This window comes from Furipterus horrens, unplaced genomic scaffold (genome assembly GCF_987537825.1).
Source record: "Furipterus horrens unplaced genomic scaffold, mFurHor1.1.pri manual_scaffold_3, whole genome shotgun sequence".
Taxonomy (NCBI): Eukaryota; Metazoa; Chordata; class Mammalia; order Chiroptera; family Furipteridae; genus Furipterus; species Furipterus horrens.
Window position 1 is genome coordinate 94,020,461 of NW_028327173.1, and position 19,365 is coordinate 94,039,825.

Consider the following 19,365-nt stretch of genomic DNA (forward strand, 5'->3'; position numbering starts at 1 on the left):
GTCTAGAGATATTTTGGTTGTCACAACTGGAGTGTGGAGTGCTACTGGCACATAGTGGTAGATGTCAGGACAATGCATAGACAGCCCCCACAATAAAGAAGTGTCTGGCCCAAAATTTCAGTAGTGCCAAGGTTGAGAAACCCTGTCCTGTGCTATGACGCACAGTAAACTCCTTTAGAGGGACTGTAGCCACCTGGCTCTTGATATTGGATTTGGCTCTTGGAACCAAGTCCGGGACAAGGCTTAGCATGTCTTAACCACTCTCAGAGCAGGAGTCTGATCAACTTTAAGCAACAAGTCTTCAGGCCTTCAAGTCACCCAGATCAGTCCCAGAGCTCTTAAGTATCAATTTCTGACAAAGCAATGAAAAGGACTGTGTTTATCTTCAGGACAAAAAAAAAAAAAAAAAGACCATATTTTATAATGGGCACAGTCAATACATGCACTGATGTTTCAGAACTGGCTTTTATGGGGGCCCAATTACTTTCTTAGAAGGCTGACAGGCAAACTTTTTCCATCCTTAGGAATTTTTCTAATGAAATAAGCAAGTCCCCACTGTTTTCTGCTGTCCAGTTCTTCCACAAGACAGCCTTTGGTCAGGAAGTGGAGGTCAAACACCAAGTTCTAACCTGCATTTCCTATACAAAACGCAGGCAGGAAACCTTGCATCTCTGTGGGTGGGGTCTCTCCACGGGAGCTTAACATCAGAGGAAAGTAGCATATCACATCCGAGTAGCTAAGGCCACAATCACTTCAGGTCAGGCCCATCTCATATTAAATCTATTTTTAAATGTCTTACAGGGCAGCTTGTTTCACTCTGACTCCCTCTGGCACTTATGTAAGATAACACACTTCTGGAAATGGGTGTGCTGGTAAAGTTTATTTACATTATGTTCTATCATTTCACTCATATTTAAGTTCTGGATATTTGTGTTTACAAACAGAACTCAGTATATTCCTGGGAGAATTCTTTTGAAAAACAAAAACAAAACAGGATACAGTTAATATGATAACTGAGTAGCTTAATGAACATCTGGCTTCTGTGAGGTCTCATCAGGGATTTTAGAGTGAACTGTATCCAGGGGCTGCCAATGGCAATTCATGAGAGAGTCGTAGAGTTCTTCACTTTTCACCATAAACTCTTTGTTTAATTCCTCAATATTCAAATGAAGATCTGGATCTGTAGAAGCCAATAATGCATATGGAAAAAATAGAATTTGATAGGACATATATTAGAAATGGCTTACAGTTAAAAAAAAAAAGCATTAGCAGGAAATATTGCAGACAACTAATGTTAAAATGTGTTTCCTTTCAATAAGAATTGAAAACAGAAATTGAACCTAAAAAAGAAGTAGTACTACCAGAATCAAGGAGCATCTGGATGGTGAATCAGGAGAAAATGGATGGAACCAGTAGATACGATTTGGAGATGGAGTCAATTTGGGGTAAAGGAGGAAGTGGGGGCCGGGGGGCTGTCAAAGATGACACCTGAGTTTCTAGCATGAGCACTTGGGTGGATATCATGCCAAACAGTGAGCCAGGACCAAGAACCTGACAGAGTTTTGAAAAAATAACCATACTGCTTTATCTGCTTAGTTAACAGATTGATCTATGAGTAAATTATATATAGCAACTAATTTAGAAAAAGAGAGAAACCTGGCCTCCCTTCTTTGAAATCTGAAACCCTGTGACGAGAAAGTAGTCATGTTATGAAAGCATCAGACTTGATATTCAAATTAATAGGTTTCCAAGATCACTTGACTTCTTAAATGTGTTCTATTTTTTTTCTCCTTGTATTGAATGTAACTGAAGAACTCTTGTTTTCCTGTACAAGTTTTGCAAGCCTTAGCTCATTTGGGGCCATAATATGCTTCCTAATACTCACATGTGTTCATATTATTTATTTGTATTTATTTTTATGCCTGTTATAAAGTTTGTGCTCTGCTCCCCCCTCCTAAATTCATATGTTGAAACTCTAACTTTCAATTTGATGATATTTAGAAATGTGGTTCTTTGGGAGATAATTAAGGTGAGAGGAAATCATGAGGGTAGAGCCCTAGCTCCATGGGATTGGTGCCCTTATAAAAAGGACACCAAAGGTTGAGATCTTTCTTCCCCAACTACATGAGGATATGAAAAGTTGGCCATCTGTAAGCCAGGAAGAGAGCCCTCATCAGAAAGCAAATCAGTTGGCACTTAATCTTGGAATTTCCACTGTCCAGAACGACAAGAAATTAATTTCTGTTGTTCAAGCTGCCTAGTGTGTGGTATTTTGTTATAGCAGCCTGAACTTACTAATACCATGTCCTTTGGTACTTATCATTTTAGAACCAAGATCATAAAATAGCTTCTGCCCATCATATGTTTCATGAGCTACTTCTTATTTTTCTTCACTAGAGTAATTTGTAACTGTGTTGTCTGATTCATGCTTTTTAGAGCCTCCCATCCCTTTTGAACTATCTTTTCTTTGAAAGATAGGGGTCATAAAATTAGATCTTTCTAGTTTTCCCTTGAACTTTCTGAAAAATTTGTTCCTAAATTCACGCCCCGGAGTCCTTTCTTTCATTGTTATGGGAAGTTGTTTGCTAAAAAGCTCCTGGCTCTGACCACAGGCTTATGAGCATCTTTCTTCTGTATCCTGTGGCCTAGGAAACAAACATCAGCTAGGAACCACAGATTAATGATCTAGGCCCTTCCAGTGATGTTGTCCATTGGATAATAGTGGCCTATAAAAGACAGACTAATTAAATCCTTCCTAAACCTGTGGGCTCTCCTGACCCATGCTGTCGAATACAGTGGTCATTGCCACATGTGGCTATTGAGAACCTGAAGTGTGGCTAATCCTAGTTGAGATGTGGTATAAATATACATTATATTTTGAAAACTTAATATTAAAGTTTTTGTAATCTCATTAAATTTTTATATTGATTACACGTTGATATAATATTTTGAATATCTTAGATTAAGTTTAAAATATTTAAATTAATTTTGCCTGTCTCTTTTTGTTTTTTGAATTTGGCTATTAGAAAATTTAACACCACCTATATGGGTGGATTTGTGTTTCACATTACATTTCTACTGGACAGAGCTGCCCAGATAAATGAATAGCTAACACTGGAGTGGTTATTCTGTGCCAGACCCTGTTAAAACACTTTGAAAATCACTTTAGAGCTATTGTCCCCACACTTTGTATGAGGTAGATTTTAAATCCCATTTGACATATGGGGATGCCAGTGAATTGGAGGTTTATTTGACTGGAATCACAGAGCTCAAAAAACGGATATCCACCCTGGCAGTGTGGATCCAGACAACACAATCTCATGGTATGCCTTCCTCTCATTTTTACAGACCATCTAAAGGACTAGTAAAAGTGGGCAGGACAGACTCACATGTTCACCATAATGAAATACCCCTGACAGCTGGAATAAGCGCCCATTATTCACATTTCAGTCAAAGTACTAAAAACTAGAACTGCTCCATAGCATTTGAAGAGTTCTTTTAAACATCAATTTCATTCTATTTAAACATTGAACACCAACTAACCTGCAGACTTTGTATTGGTTACTGGGACTACAAAGATGGATGCTCCCAGCTTGGATAAAATCACAAAGGCAGTGAGTGGGTGGGTTTGTCTTATGGGAGTGGGGTCAGGGTAGGGAAAGAAGCCAGATGGACCTGATAAGACAGACATTTCATAAGAAACGGGCAAAAGTGTTCTCTGCATTTCTCTTTTGTTTCTCTTTCCCATAAATTAAAATAAATAAAAGAAGTAAAATGTTTTCTTCTTTTCCTCGAATAAGACACAGTCAGAAACAGGGCTGTTCTCTGGGCAGATACACTTTGGTGTTTTCAAAACAGATCAAGAACTACATGAAGAAACACCTGACACTACAGAGGGGACCTGTTGAGTCCTCCAGGAACCAATGCTCCCGAGGGGAGCTAGGAGGCCAGGGCCACAGTGATTGCCTCATGCCCTTCTCCTTCACAAATCTCTCAGTTAAGTGAACAAGGAACCTGGAAACTGGTTTAGTTTTGTTATAACTACTGTAACACAAGGTTATGTTACCTTCTAGTAGGTCTTCATCTTGGCTTTCCATGAGAGTTGTGGTTTTCTAAAATGAAAATCAGTATTTTAAGAAAAATTAATTGTACTTAAACGTTTACTATCACACATACTTTCTTAGAAAAATATAGCTCTCAAAAATAATATCTAAAACACTAAAGTCCCTTTAGATCAAACTTATTTTTGAACTTGAATTAGAAGAATCTTTAAATTATATAATTTTATAATTATGAAATGAGTGAACTGAGTCAACAGAAGAAAACTCACAAAGGAACAGGAAGCCCGACAAAGACCTCTGGGCTCTCTGAAGCTTCTGAGAACTAACTGGCATCCTAGAACCTTGGGTAGGAACCAGACCCCAGGGACCCTGAATCCTGACTCCATAGTCCATGTACTAGATGACAAACTCTCTAGAGTTCTGCCCTTCCTTCCAGATGACAATCTGCCAAGTCTCCAGGAGCACAACCTCCTCATTGCCTTTTAATCACACCCCCAACTCTATGGCTCAGCTAAGGACCAGAAGAATAGGTTCTTAAGGAAATGCAGAGGCTACAGGAAAGCAAACCAATTAATCATCCTCTGACATAATGAGAACTAAATTCCAGAAGCACTGCCAAAATAAATCTTCGCTGGTTAATCCAGACTCTGTTGGCTCTACTGGAGTGTAAGTTTTTATAACTTCTCTTTATAGGCACCTGTTGGAAACCTGTCTTTGTTAAGGTTGTACAGCTGTTTCAAGGACCTACCCCATCCAGGAAGGGCTGAGTTAGCTCGTGGCACTAATGACTTTAATTAAGCTTCCCCTGCTAAGAATGAGATTATACTGAAAGCCAAAACTCCACTATCTCTCCTCTTCAATCTATCTAAAAGTGTGCCCCACTTTCACTCTGAAATAGGTCCTGATTTGGAAAATAAATTATATGGTTACCATACATTTAATCAACCATTGATGTATTTTTTTCTATTTTGAAATGGCTAAGAAACCAGAGTCTGTGCTTAAATGGGGCCTTTCTTTTAATACAATGTTCAATTAACCTCACATTTCCTCCTTTTCAATGTGTGATCTGGTAAATGTGGATCCTAAATTACGAGGGTGTGTGGAGGAACAGAACCCGTCTGAAGACAGAGCATTCTCTCTAGTCTGAGGTTCACCTGGGCAGTGTATGCTGCCGGTTGTCCTTAAAGAAGGGGACAGCTGTAAGTGACTTTTCTTTCAAGTTGTGCTGATGAACCCCCAAAGACCTGAAAAGCATTTTGAAGATACCACTTCCTAACCTTAAGGAAGACATAATGTCAAAATGGAGAGGCTAAACCCTTAACTTGGGGAGAGAAGGGCTAGGGACATAGGTGTGTTCCAGTGGGGGAAGTGGGCAATAAAACCATAGCATCTCAGACAGGGTGCACTTTATTAGGGAAGACTCAAGGGAGGGTGTGTTGGTGAAAAGACCCAATGAAGAGCCTTACCATCTCAAATTTGGCCATCTCCAAACCCGGGAATTCCTACCGAGAGAGGAGGCAGGTGGCACAAGTTAGTAACCACAGGCACCCAAGAGAATATATTTATAATTCTCGAATGAAAACTGCTTGTTATAGTAATAATCTGACTAGAGAGTGAAATATTTAAAATAAATGTGTCAACAAAAATGGAGAGAAGAAAGGAGGGAAGGGGTGACAGGAAGAGAAAAAGGGTGTTCATTTCTTATTTTTTCACAAATGGAGTGAGAAAGAAGTACTTTCATTTCTGGAGTTGTTAATACACTCAAAGCTATACTTCCCTATTTAAAGATATAAAGGTAACTACTAGAAGTCAGAGAGACTACTTCCCCTCCCCCAAAAAGGGGGTAAAAGGAAAAAAAAAATTGTCCTAAAACCTCAGGCAATGTAGCAAAAGATTTTTTTTTTTAAGTTGTAACAAGCTTCTGCTAAAAGGGTAAATCCCAAATTGGGTTTAAAAAAAAAAAAAGCTGAGAAGTCCAACAATATATTTTCTTTGAGAGGCACACCTGAAACAGACTTGAAAAACGGAAAATTATGGAGGGGGTAAGATGGCCGCAGAGTAGGGACAGTGTTCTCAGCTCGCTCCTGTTAAGGAGAGAATCCAGGAACAAATGCGGAGAGGAGTGACTCAGTGAGTGTGGATATCTGATAACGTGAACGGGGAGGAGATCGTGGGAGCAGCGTGGAGGGGGGTGGAGGGGTTTATCACAAACTGCAGGCTGAGTCATTCCAAGACTCTGTGCGTTTGCAGTACCAAGCCGGAGAGCTCACTAGCCAGGAGTGAATTCTTGTAGGGAGTTAGGGAGAGGATTTGGCAGAAAAAGCCAGAGGAGGGAGAGAACAGTGAACAATCAGGACTGGGAGAAACTGTGTGATCTGAGTCTAGAGGGAAACATCCTCAGCTGCAACCTCCGACCGAAAGCTCGGCACTCCAGGTGAGCCCAGCACTAGCGCTAGGGCCCTACAGAACAAAGGAGCAGTTTTGGGGCAAGGAGAACGGCAGCACAGAAAAGCTGCTGCAGAACTCCGGACCGGGGGAGAACTGCGTTCTTGAAACCAGTGTTTGCTCTTTAGTCGCGCTAGAATCCCACAGAACAAAAGGCCGGTCTGGGGCTAGGAGGGAAATATGACGCGCAGGATGTGTAAGTAGGGAAGAGAGCAGAGACGGAGGTTCTGGAGGGGAGACGGTTTTAGGGCAGGGAGAAGGGGCCGCAGGGAAGGGCTGCTGTGGAGCTCCAGACTGGCAGAGAGCCCCGGGGTAGGAGAGCGCTGCGCTGACCGACCACACTAGAATCCTGCAGAACAAAGGGACGGTGCTGTGGCAGGAAGAAAGATAGAGTGCGCAGGCCGATAGACAGGGAAGCCAGGGGAAGCGGTAGCTCGGAATAGAGAAAGTTTTGGGGCAAGGAGAAGAGCACATGCAGGAAAGCCACTGCAAAGCTCCAGACTAGGGGAGAGGCCCTGGGCAGGAAAGGGCCACTGGGCCCGGCACTTTGACCGACTGTGCCAGAGTCCTGCAGAACAAAGGGACGGTCTTGAGACAGGGAGAGAGATAGGGTGTACAGGCATATAGACAGGGAAGAGAGCAGAAGCTGTAGCCTGGGAATAGAGACAGGTGGGGCAGGGATTGCTGGCAGGCACAGGCTGGACCAACAGTGGGAAGGAGTAGCTGGACAAGCCTGAGGAGGGCTGAGGCTGCCTCAGGAGGGGACAACTAAACGCAGCTCACAGCAGAGCGGTGGTAGGCCCACGAAAAAAAAGACTAGCAATCCCAGAATCAAGCAGAACTCTCCCACAGCCAGCCAACCAACCAGAAAAGATTTGAAACTCATGGAATTTTGAGTAGGAGCGGACTCAGGAAGGAAGCAAGGAAAAACCAAAAAACAAACAAACCAAAAATACTCAGAGACTGTGCATAAAAGTTGAATTGAGTTAAAATCTTCATTCTTTTATCTCTCACTCTCTAACTACCCCTACCGTCAGTCCCTTCTTATTCTCTCCTTTTCTCCCCTCCTCTTCCCTCCCTTCTCTCCCCTTAGCATTCTCCCCTGCATCCTATTCTCAGTTAATTTTATAATTTTAAGTTCTCTCCCTTTCTCACCCTCTCCTTTCTCTGTGCTACGCACCTTCAACTTTATTAAATTTCTTTCTTTATTTTGTCCCCCTTCAGTCTACATTCGTTTTTCTTTCATCTCTTGTCCTTATTTTCCTTCTCTCCCTATACATATTCTCTCTCTCTCCCTATTCCACTTTATATTCTAATCTCTTAATATTCAAATTATAATTCTAATCTATCCCCCTCTCCCTTTACTCTCCCATTCTTACCCCTTCTCTTTTCCTACCCCATCCCCTCACTTCTTTCCCTACCTCTTGTATTTCTCTCCTTCATCCTATCTTTTGTCAACTCTTCAATTTCAATCCTCCCCTCCCTAATATCTCCTCTTCCTCCTGATTTCCTTCCCTCCTCTGAGCTCTTTTCCTCCCAAATCCTCTTGCTTTCCTATCTCCTATTCCTCTCTCTCTCTATTCACCCTTTCTCTCTATCTTGCAACTTTATATCATGTTTTAATCTCCTAATCTTTTTTATAATATATAATTTAAAAAAGAATTTTAATTCAGTCCCCTCTCTTCTACCTCCCCTTCTTCTTTCGTTCTCTCTCCTACCCTTCTCTTCTCTACTTTCTCTCTCTCTTTCCTCTCTCCCTTCCTGTCTTGCTATTTTCTACTCTGTATTTTTATTCTTAAAAAATTCTCTCTCAATCTGTATCCTACCTTCTAACCTCCCCAGACCTCTCTTTCAATTTCTGGCTGTCTGTCTACCTGGATGTCTGTTGTGTCTACCCTACCTCCCACGCTAATCATATAGTATGTACCGATTATATAATCCTAATACTATACACTTCCACTTTCTCACTCCACACTGTAACCCTCCCCTCCTTTTCAAACATAGTGTGTTAATTGCTCTCTTACATAACCTTGATCCCAATTGCTAATATTAATACTCTATCAACTTCCAGCTCAAAAATTACCCTTCCTTCATTTAAAACAACTCCTTTCTGTTTCTCCTACGAAATAAGAGTCCCAGTATCTCCACAAGTATATTAACACGGGCTCATTTGCAGCCTATAGTGGGACTGTATTTGGGGGAGACATTGGAGGGTGTGGGTTTCTTGCCTGGGTTGTATAATTATGTTTTAGCAGCACCTTCACAAAAGATCTCAAGACAAGGTGGGCAGAGTGACTCTCAATCAACTAACCAGAGAAAAAGATCCACCAAAAAGTAGCTGAAATACAACCAGACAGATTAAAGAAATATCATCAAGGACAACGCAGACAGAGATCCAGGAGGGCGGAGGAGTAAGTGTAAGCTACACTAACCCCCTTCCAGGACCAGCCAGTGCTGACTCAGCCCCAGTACAGCAGACAGACCCTTCCCCTCCAAGTGGCGTCATACTAAGGGGAAATAAAAGCCCTACATACAGGAATTAAGTTGCCACACCCACGGTCCTTAAGACTGACGGCCAACCACAGATTGAGTATAGTAACAACTAAAGAAGAGAGACAAAGGCAGTAGATCACTGGAAGTCTCCAATAGGCTACCTAGGGCCAGTCTGGTACATGATCTGACGCTACCAGAGGCAGATCCAGAAAGAACAGATCATTCTAAGAAGCACCAACAAACAAAAGGAATCACAAAAATGGGGAGACAGAGAAACAACCCCCCATCAAAAGGAAAGGTAGAATCCCCAGAAAGAGTGCTAAATGAAAGAGAGGGGAGCAAAATATCAGATACGGAATTTAAAACATGGATTATGGAGAAGCTAAATGAGCTCAGCGGAAACTACAAAGAACTCCAGAAAAACTACAGTGAACTCCAGAAGAACTATAAGGAACTTACTGAGAATTATACCAGCATCAAAAAGGACATGGAAGCTATCAATAAGAGCCAGGAGGAAATGAAGAATACGATCTCTGAACTGAAGAACACAGTAGAAGGAATTAAAAGCAGGCTAGAGGAAGCAGAAGATTGGATCAGCGAGCTGAAGGACAACGTACACAAAAACTCCCAGACAATGCAACAAAATGAAAAAAGACTGAACAAGACTGAAGAGGTTCTAAGACAGCTGCAGGACAACATGAAATGTAATAATATCCGTATCATAGGAATTCCAGAAGGAGAAGAAGAAGAGCAAGGGATAGAAAACCTCTTTGAAAAACTAATGACAGAAAACTTCCCTCACATGAGGAGAGAAAGAGTCACGCAAGTCCAGGAAGCACAGAGGGTCCCAATGAAGATGAACCCCAACAGGCCCACCTCAAGACACATCATAATTAAAATGGCAACATTCAAAGACAAAGAGAGAATCCTAAAAGCAGCAAGAGAGAAACAACTAATAACATACAAGGGAGCTCCAATAAGGCTATCATCAGATTTCTCAGCAGAAACACTACAAGCCAGAAGGGAATGGCAAAAAATATTCCAAGCAATGAAAAACAAAGGCCTACAACCAAGAATACTCTACCCAGCAAGGCTCTCATTCAAAATGGAAGGCGAAATAAGGAGTTTCTCAGACAAAGGAAGACTAAAAGAATACATCTCCACCAAACCAGCAATGCAAGAGATGCTAAAGGGTCTGCTCTAAGAAGATAAAGAAACAGAGAGAGACACAGAAGAACACGAGTACAAAGGGGAAAAATGACAATGAATAAGTACTTATCAGTAATAACCTTAAACGTAAATGGATTAAACGCTCCAATTAAAAGACATAGGGTAGCTGAATGGATTAGAAAGAATGACCCACATATATGCTGTCTACAAGAGACACACCTTAGAACAAAAGATCTACACAGACTGAAAGTAAAGGGATGGAAAAAAGTATTTCAAGCAAATGGACATGAAAAAAAAGCCGGGGTAGCAATACTTATATCAGACAAAACAGATTTCACAGCAAAGTCCATAAAAAGAGACAAAGAAGGGCATTTCATAATACTTAAGGGGAAAATCCATCAAGAAGATAAACCCTTATAAATATATATGCACCCAACTTAGGAGCACCCAAATATAGAAGGAAAATTTTGAAAGACTCCAAGAAAGATATAGACAGCAACACACTCATCGTAGGGGACTTTAACACCCCATTGTCAACAATGGACAGATCTTCAAAGCAAAGAAACACCAAAGATATTGAGGCACTGAACAACACTTTAGATCAAATGGACTTAGTCGCTATATATAGAAGTTTTCACCCCAAAGAAGCAAAATATACATATTTCTCAAGTGCACATGGAACATTTTCAAAGATAGACCACATGGTAGGACACAAAACAAGCCTCAATAAATTCAAGAAAATTGAAATTATATCAAGCATCTTCTCAGATCACAATGGCTTAAAATTGGAAAACAACCTCAAGGAAAAAACTCAAAAACATTCAAACTCACGGAGAATGAATAACATGCTATTAAATAATGAATGGGTTAACAATGACATCAAGGAAGAAATCAAAAAGTTCCTGGAAACCAATGATAATGAACACACAACAACCCAAAACCTATGGGATACAGCGAAAGCAGTCTTAAGAGGAAAGTTCATAGCAATACAAGCCTACCTAAAAAAGCTAGGAGAATCTCTAATAAAAAATTTAACCCTACAGCTACAAGAACTAGAGGAAGAACAAGCAAAACCCAGATCAAGTAGAAGGAAGGAAATCATCAAGATCAGAGCAGGATTAAATGACATAGAGTCTAAAGTAACAATTCAAAAGATCAACAAAAGTAGGAGCTGGTTCTTTGAAAAGATAAACAAAATTGACAAGCCTTTAGCCAGGCTCATCAAGAAAAAAAAGAGAAAGGACCCAAATAAATAAAATCAGAAACGAAAGAGGAGAAATCACAACTGATACAACAGAAATACAAAGAATTATAAGAAATTATTACGAACAACTGTATGGCAAGAAATTTGACAACCTAGAGGAAATGAACAGATTCCTGGAAAACTACAGTCTTCCCAAACTGAATCAAGAAGAAGCAGAAAGTCTGAATAGACCAATAACAGCTAGTGAAATTGAAGCAGTAATCAAAAAACTCCCAGCACACAAAAGCCCAGGACCAAATGGCTTCACAAGTGAATTCTACAAAACATTTAGGAAAGAACTAACTCCTATCCTCCTCAGACTATTCCAAAAGATACAAGAAGAGGGAAGACTCCCAAACTTGTTCTATGAAGCCAGTATAACCCTAATTCCAAAACCAGGTCAAGACACAACAAAGAAAGAAAACTACAGACCTATATCGCTGATGAACATAGATGCTAAAATCCTCAACAAAATATTGGCAAACCGGATCCAGCAACACATTAGAAAGATCATACACCACGATCAAGTAGGATTCATCCCAGGGATGCAAGGATGGTTTAATATTCGCAAATCAATAAACGTGATACACCACATAAACAAAATGAAAGACAAAAACCACATGATCATATCAATAGATGCGGAAAAAGCATTTGAAAAAGTACAACACCCATTTATGTTGAAAACACTCAGCAAAATGGGAATAGAGGGGGCGTACCTCAACATAATAAAGGCCATATATGAGAAACCTGAAGCCAACATCATACTCAATGGGCAAAAACTGAGAGCATTCCCCCTGAGATCAGGAACAAGACAAGGATGTCCGCTCTCTCCACTCCTATTCAACATAGTCTTGGAAGTTCTAGCCACAGCAATCAGACAAGAAAGAGAAATAAAAGGCATCCAAATTGGAAAAGAGGAAGTAAAACTGTCATTATTTGCAGATGACATGATAGTGTACATAGAAAATCCTTTAGACTCCACAAAAAAACTACTCAACCTAATAAATGAATTTGGCAAAATAGCAGGATACAAAGTCAATATTAAGAAATCGAAGGCATTTTTATACACCAACAATAAAAACTCAGAGATAGAAACTGAAAGAAAAATCCCATTTACCATAGCAACAAGAAAAATAAAATACCTAGGAATAAACTTAACCAAAGAGGTAAAAGACCTGTACACAGAAAACTACATAACACTGAAGAAAGAAATTAAAGAAGATACAAATAAATGGAAGCATATACCATGCTCATGGATGGGAAGAATCAACATCATTAAAATGTCCATACTACCCAAAGCAATTTATAGATTCAATGCAATCCCTATTAAAATACCAGCAATGTATTTCACAGACCTAGAACAAATACTTCAAAAATTTATATGGAACCAAAAAAGAGCCCAAATAGCCACAGCAATTTTGAGGAAGAACACAGTAGGAGGAATCACAATACCTGATATCAAACTATACTACAAGGCCACGGTAATCAAAACAGTCTGGTACTGGCATAAAAACAGACATATAGATCAATGGAACAGAATAGAGAGCCCAGAAATAAGCCCAGGTTCATATGGTCAACTAATATTTGACAAAGGGGGAAAGAACATCAAATGGAGTGAAAAGAGCCTCTTCAACAAATGGTGTTGGGAGAACTGGACAGGGACATGCAAAAAAATGAAACTAGACCACCAGCTCACACCATACACCAGAATAAACTCAAAATGGATCAAAGACTTAAATGTAAGTCGTGATGCCATAAAAGTCCTAGAGGAAAAACTAGGCAGGAAAATTTCAGATATCCCACGTAGCAACATTTTCACTGATATATCTCCTAAGGCAAGGGAAATAAAGGAAAGAATAAACAAATGGGACTACATCAAACTAAAAAGTTTCTGCTCAGCTAAAGAAAACATCAGCAAGATACAAAGGAAACCAACCATATGGGAAAATATATTAGCCAATGACATCTCAGACAAGGGATTGATCTCCAAAATATATAAAGAACTCATACGACTCAACACCGAGAAGACAGACAACCCAATTAAAAAATGGGCAAAGGACCTGAACAAACACTTCTCCAAAGAAGACATACAGAGGGCCCATAGACATATGAAAGTATGCTCAACATCACTAGCCGTCAGAGAGATGCAAATAAAAACCACATTGAGATACCACCTCACACCAGTCAGAATATCCATCATCAACAAATCAACAAACAACTTGTGCTGGAGAGGATGCGGAGAAACGGGAACCCTGGTGCATTGCTGGTGGGAATGCGACTGGTGCAGCCACTATGGAAAACAGTTTGGAATTTCCTCAAAAAACTAAAAATGGAACTGCCTTTTGAACCAGCAATTCCATTGCTAGGATTATATCCAAAAAATCCTGAAACACCAATTCAAAAGAACCTATGCACTCCAATGTTCATAGCAGCACTATTTACAATAGCCAAGTGCTGGAAACAACCTAAATGCCCATCTGTAGATGAGTGGATCAAAAAACTGTGGTACATTTACACAATGGAATTCTATGTAGCAGAAAGAAAGAAGGAACTTCTACCATTTGCAACAACATGGATGGAACTAGAGAAAATTATGCTTAGTGAAATAAGCCAGGCAAGAGAAGAAAAATACCTTATGCTGTCACCTATTACAGGAAACTAATGAACAACACAAACAAATGAGCAAAATTGAACCAGAGGTATGTAAACAATAAGTAGACTAACAGTAACAAGGGGGGAGGGGGGAGCAAGAGAAGGGTGTAAGAAGGGGAAGGGTCAAGTAAAAAAAATATATATATATGAATGACCCACGGACATGGGCAACTGAGTGGAGACTAAATGTGGGGGAAGGGAGGGACAGGATGCAGGGAAGCAAGAGGGGTAAAAAATTGAGACAACTGTAATGGAAAAACAAACAAAATAATTTTTTTAGTGGGGGAAAAATGAAAATATGAAGAATGGAAATGCCAGTTCAGTGAATATTAGAACAAAGATTTTCCTTCACGTTGTATATTTTTCTCCCTATTTGATCCCTCCAGAGTTTGGCATTTTAAACAAGTAAGTAATGACATAAGTTTCTTTGCATAGAACTAATAAGACCAGTTGTTAATAGAGGTTCCTTTTTTTTTGACCAAGTTTTGACTGGAATGTCAAGCCTAAAGGAAACATACTTGGGCTCAGATTGTTACCAAAAAGCCCTGAGGAACTGGGAATGACTTTCAAAGGTAATAAAAGCCCATGAGATAAAAGGCCTGGTACCATGGTTGGTTGTGCGGTCCACAGCAATCTTTCCAGGGAAGGAACGGAGGTTGTTTTCCTGAAAGATGGCTAGAAGGGACCTTAAGGCACAATGAAAAACCAGAAAGACTTGGAAAAAAGAGGTGTGCACAGGCAAGGATGAATGCCAGATATGTGGCTCAGCTTCTGTGCCCTGAAGAACAGACTGAGGGTCACCCCAAATATTCCTTGGGTAAGTTCCAGCAAAGCAGAACTAAAGATCATAAGTGATCATTTGCTGCTCTTGTTATGTTTTTGCAAACGAACAGGATAAATTAAAAATGGACTTAATGTAGTCCCTTTAAAGACAAGGAGGGTAACCTTAGGGAGAAAAATTATTATTCAAGGAAAATCACAATGATCAGTAGTAGAGTATAAAATAGGGCAACTAACCGTCTTAAAAGTTTCTTCTCATTTAAAATATGGTTTCACTTGAAAATTAAACCATGTCTGTGATATCATCAAAGATATTCAAGTTGCAGGCAAATAGAATTTCAAGTGCCTTGCAACTGGATGTCTTCCCAATAAGACAGTCTTACAGATTTAGAGACTTGTTTGTGGGTTATGTTACATAAATTAACACGTGTTTTCTGTTTTCAAAGGACATAAGCCTATGATCGCATTACCTGAGTGATTGTCTGTACGCATAAGCCTCACTTAATCCTCTCTGCAGCGCTGCCTCCTGAGACTCAATGGTTTGGCTGAACTAAGTGGCTGGGTTGGTGAAGAATGGGGTGGTCTGTGGGCTTCACGTTAAAACTGGTCTCTCTTTTCTATCCTAATGGCTTGGACAGAAAAGGCCCAGAGGTCTGAGAGGGGGAAAACCTAAACTATTTACCACAGCCCAAACTAAGTATAATGGGCAAAAGGGTTTTGGACAGGTGAGATGTGCCTAGCACACCTTCTTACAAAGAAGCCCTTTTTCTTTTTTCTTTTTTTTTTTCCTAATATGGAACATTGAAAAATTAATCCCTGCCTTTTGTCAACTAGTAGTTATGGATTGAATGATGTCTTTTAACCCTTTTCGCCAAATCTGTTGCCCCCAGAACACAACAAGGACACCAGCCTGTTAAACCAAGCACGCCGTTGACCGGAGACAGCCAACTGACCTGGAGTCTGCACGATCCTTCCCCATGTGGGAAGGCCACCCTCCCCTCCACACCCCCACTCTTATTAGGGTTTTCTGGACCCAAGGGTAGGTAGGACGACGACCATGTCCAGCTTGAAGCAGCTAGAGGAGCTTGAGACCTTCGCCCATTGTCCTTTACAAGATTACAAAGGGTCCTAATATTTGAAAGGGGGGGGATAATTTTTACGAACCAGGGGTATGGACTTGGGGGGGATTGCTGGGGGAGGGTGGTGCTGGGTGGAGGGGAGCAAGGGGGAGAAAATTGGAACTGTTGTAACAATATAATCAATAAAAAACATTAAAAAAAATGAAAAACGGAAAATGAAAGTTTGGGGGAAAAAAGGTCAGGCAAATGAGTTTTAAAACAGCATTTAACTGTCATATCCAACTCTGGTGTAAAAGCCAAGGCCATCACACAAAGAATGTCACTGCACATTAGAAAATAAACTGCAGAGGAAAATCTGTAACATTGTGACTGCAAAGTGCTAATTTCCCTAATATGTAAATATCTTACACAGTCAAGAAAAAGGGGCACAGCAGAAGGTAGACAAAAAATATCAACTAAGTCACAGAATACAGACACCAATAAACATTTGAAATCATATTTGCCCTCAATAACAGACAAATGCCGTCCTCATTTGTCCAACTGGCTAATGAGAGAGAGAGAGAGAGAGAGAGAGAGAGAGAGAGAGAGAGAGAGGCAAGTACACATGCAAGAGCAGTGGAAAGTGTAAATCCAGGCAGGTTTTTTGGTAAGTTGTTTAAAATTTTAAATATTACATCCTTCAATCCAGATTTCCTCCTTTCAGAAATTTTTCTTGGCCAAAAACACTCATATGCTTGAAGATAAGTAAAAGGAAGTTTGATAAGAGACTAAGAACATTTAAAATGTCAGTCAGTGTGGATGAGCAACATCACAGTACATCCAAGCTTTTAAAGAAAGCTTTCCTGATGCAACCTATACACAGAAGCAAGAAGCTAACAAGTATATACTACACGGTCCATTCCTACCCAAGGCACTCCCAACTCCCCAAACAAAAAAGCCCGATCACACTGATTTAGCAAGAGTACAAGGGAAAAACCGAGAGGATAAGATCGGCTTAAACAGTGTTTTCTTCTAAGTGGGGCGGAAATGGGGAAGTGGGGGAGTGTGAAGGAGACTTTCCCTCACTCCAACACATCTTTGTGTTTTAAGAGTAAAATCTTCTGAAAGATGATAATCTAAAATTTAGTAACAAGAATTTAGGCACAAGATTGCATCAGCCTATTATTTTGTTTTTTGGAAGATAGTGAAGACTTCAGTCATTTGCAAGTCAAAATTTCTAAAGTCATCCTTGTTACTCTGGTATTAAAACAGGGAGCAAAAGCCACCGCTGAGGGAATCTGAATGGTGGGATGTGGAGGTGTGAAGATAGGAAAAAGTTGTTTCTACATTGAACACACAAACAACACAGGATTCATTTCAGAGAGTGATACCTCAGGCGGAACCAAAGTTTCAGCTGGGTGTCCCGCGGTCCTGCACGCAGAAAGGTTGTGTTCACTTCCATTCACTGCACACCCACAGCTGTAGCCAGAGAGAGGAGAACAGCTGTGCTGTTGCTCATACCAGTTGCCAAAGGGGCAGCCCTGGTGGCGCTGGAACTCCTGCTTCACTCTAATGGCAGAGGGGAGAGAGACAACAGGAATGACATCACTAACCATGGCAGCAGGACCATGCAAAACCACAGGGCTCTTTCTCCTTTCCCAGAAGTTAAGTTACGATGTCTGCTTTAACTGTTTAAGAACACCTATCTTCAGAGCAATAATTTGTAAATTGCTAACAATTATATAAGAAAAAGAACACTAATGGCCTTCATTTTCATTCGGAGTAGGATAAAACACCTCACCTTTGCCAGTACCAGTAATAATTATTTTGTTGAGCTACGTCAAAACCTGCAAAACTCTCCTGTCCAGCCATTTATCCAGAAACTTGATAAAATGAGACGAGAAATCCAGTTTTGACTCCTGAGTCAAAAGTTCCAGCTCATGGTCTAAAACCTCTAGACCTGACAAATAACTCTCACAATTGCTTCAGAGAGTGGCAATTCCTGCTTGGCAATTAACGGGTTGACTTTCAGGTTAATGGAATTAAGGCCTGGGCAGGGGCAGGACTGCATTGGAGTCACCTGGGGTAACTTCAGCAAATGATTCCTCTGACTTTGAGCTGCCAGCCCCCTCTCCCAGCTGCCAGGCCTGGGGAAGCTGGCCAGAACCCTGGGGGAGGGACAGGGAGTATGTGCTGGGCAACTGAGAAGGACGCAGAAGTCTCTATCCCGGCTATGTAAGCCAGTCACTTTTAATAATTAAAACTTTAAGACAAATACACACACACACACACACACACCACCACCACCACCACCACCCCCTCAATGCAAATACAGGAAAAAAAGATCTGTGGCTTCAGTTTTGTTTTTTTTTTTTTTTGCAAACCACAATAAGCTTTCCAAACTTCAATGCATATTTGCATTGCTTGCACATACTAAAACATAAATTCTGATGCATTACATTTGGAGTTGAGCCTTAGATTCTGCCTTTCTAGCCAGCTCTCATGCACTTGAAGTAGCAAGGCTACACAAAGTGTCAAAATTTAAGATGATAACTTCTGAGTTTAAAAACAAACAATTAGGATTTGGCCATTTCCCTGAAGTTTGTTAATAATTACTCCAGTTTTAAAGAACTATTCCACTATTCAAGTGCTTGATGTATTCTGTATGTACCTCTAATAAGTAATAATCATGATGAGTTCAAATAATTTACCCATTATTTTCTGAGCCTCTACTAGACACAAGGCAGGGTGTCTGGCACAGGTGATAAAGTAGAGCTTATTATATTCCAGTAGGTTTCCCCATGTCTTCAAGGGAGATGTCATTGATTAGCATCTGTGACACACATGGCTAGGTGCCACCCAATATTATTTCCTTTTCTTCCTTAATAACAGAACCCTGAATTAATTTGGGGACAGTAACGGGCCTCTCTAAAAGACTAGATTTCATAGCTTCCCGCTAGCAGGGAGATGGGGCCAGGTGGCCAAAATCAGACTAAGATGTAAATAAGAACTATTATAAGGGAATTGAGGAAAACTGTGTAGACAGAAGGAGCTCGCTTAGCTGGAAGGCCTTTTGTCCTCCACCATTTCCCCAAGCCTAGTGCTGAGATTACAGATATGATGGCTGGAGCCAAAATAACCCGGCACCTATCTTGCCCTATGATATAATACAGAGGAATACGTCATGCATACAAATACAGAATTGGAAATAGAGAATAAGCCTGGGTCTCAGTGAATATGGACTAACTCCCTGTACCAGAACTAGACTGGCCTACCTCCAGACTTTTTTTAAGAAATAAATGTCTTGTTTAAGCCCCTATTGTTTACGTTGTATGAAGTTAAACACAATTCTTTACTGTAACAGTTTAGACATCAAATAAAAATAGGTTAAGGATTCTGTTTTTGCAGAAACTTTAATGTTGGAGTTTTTCCCTTCTCTTATTTCTGTACATTTTTTTTTTTT

General features: G+C 40.3%; 1 protein-coding gene across 1 annotated transcript; it reads right to left on the reverse strand.

The window, feature by feature from the left end:
- Positions 1-872: 872 nt before the first annotated feature.
- Positions 873-17,862, reverse strand: CUNH6orf52 (chromosome unknown C6orf52 homolog). Its single transcript, XM_090269876.1, has 4 exons — positions 17,704-17,862; positions 17,294-17,471; positions 4,067-4,112; positions 873-1,180 (listed from the first exon to the last, which is right to left on the reverse strand). Exons 1-4 carry the CDS (start codon positions 17,772-17,774, stop codon positions 1,023-1,025), a joined length of 453 nt encoding a protein of 150 aa, XP_090126002.1. The 5' UTR covers positions 17,775-17,862; the 3' UTR covers positions 873-1,022.
- Positions 17,863-19,365: the final 1,503 nt, after the last annotated feature.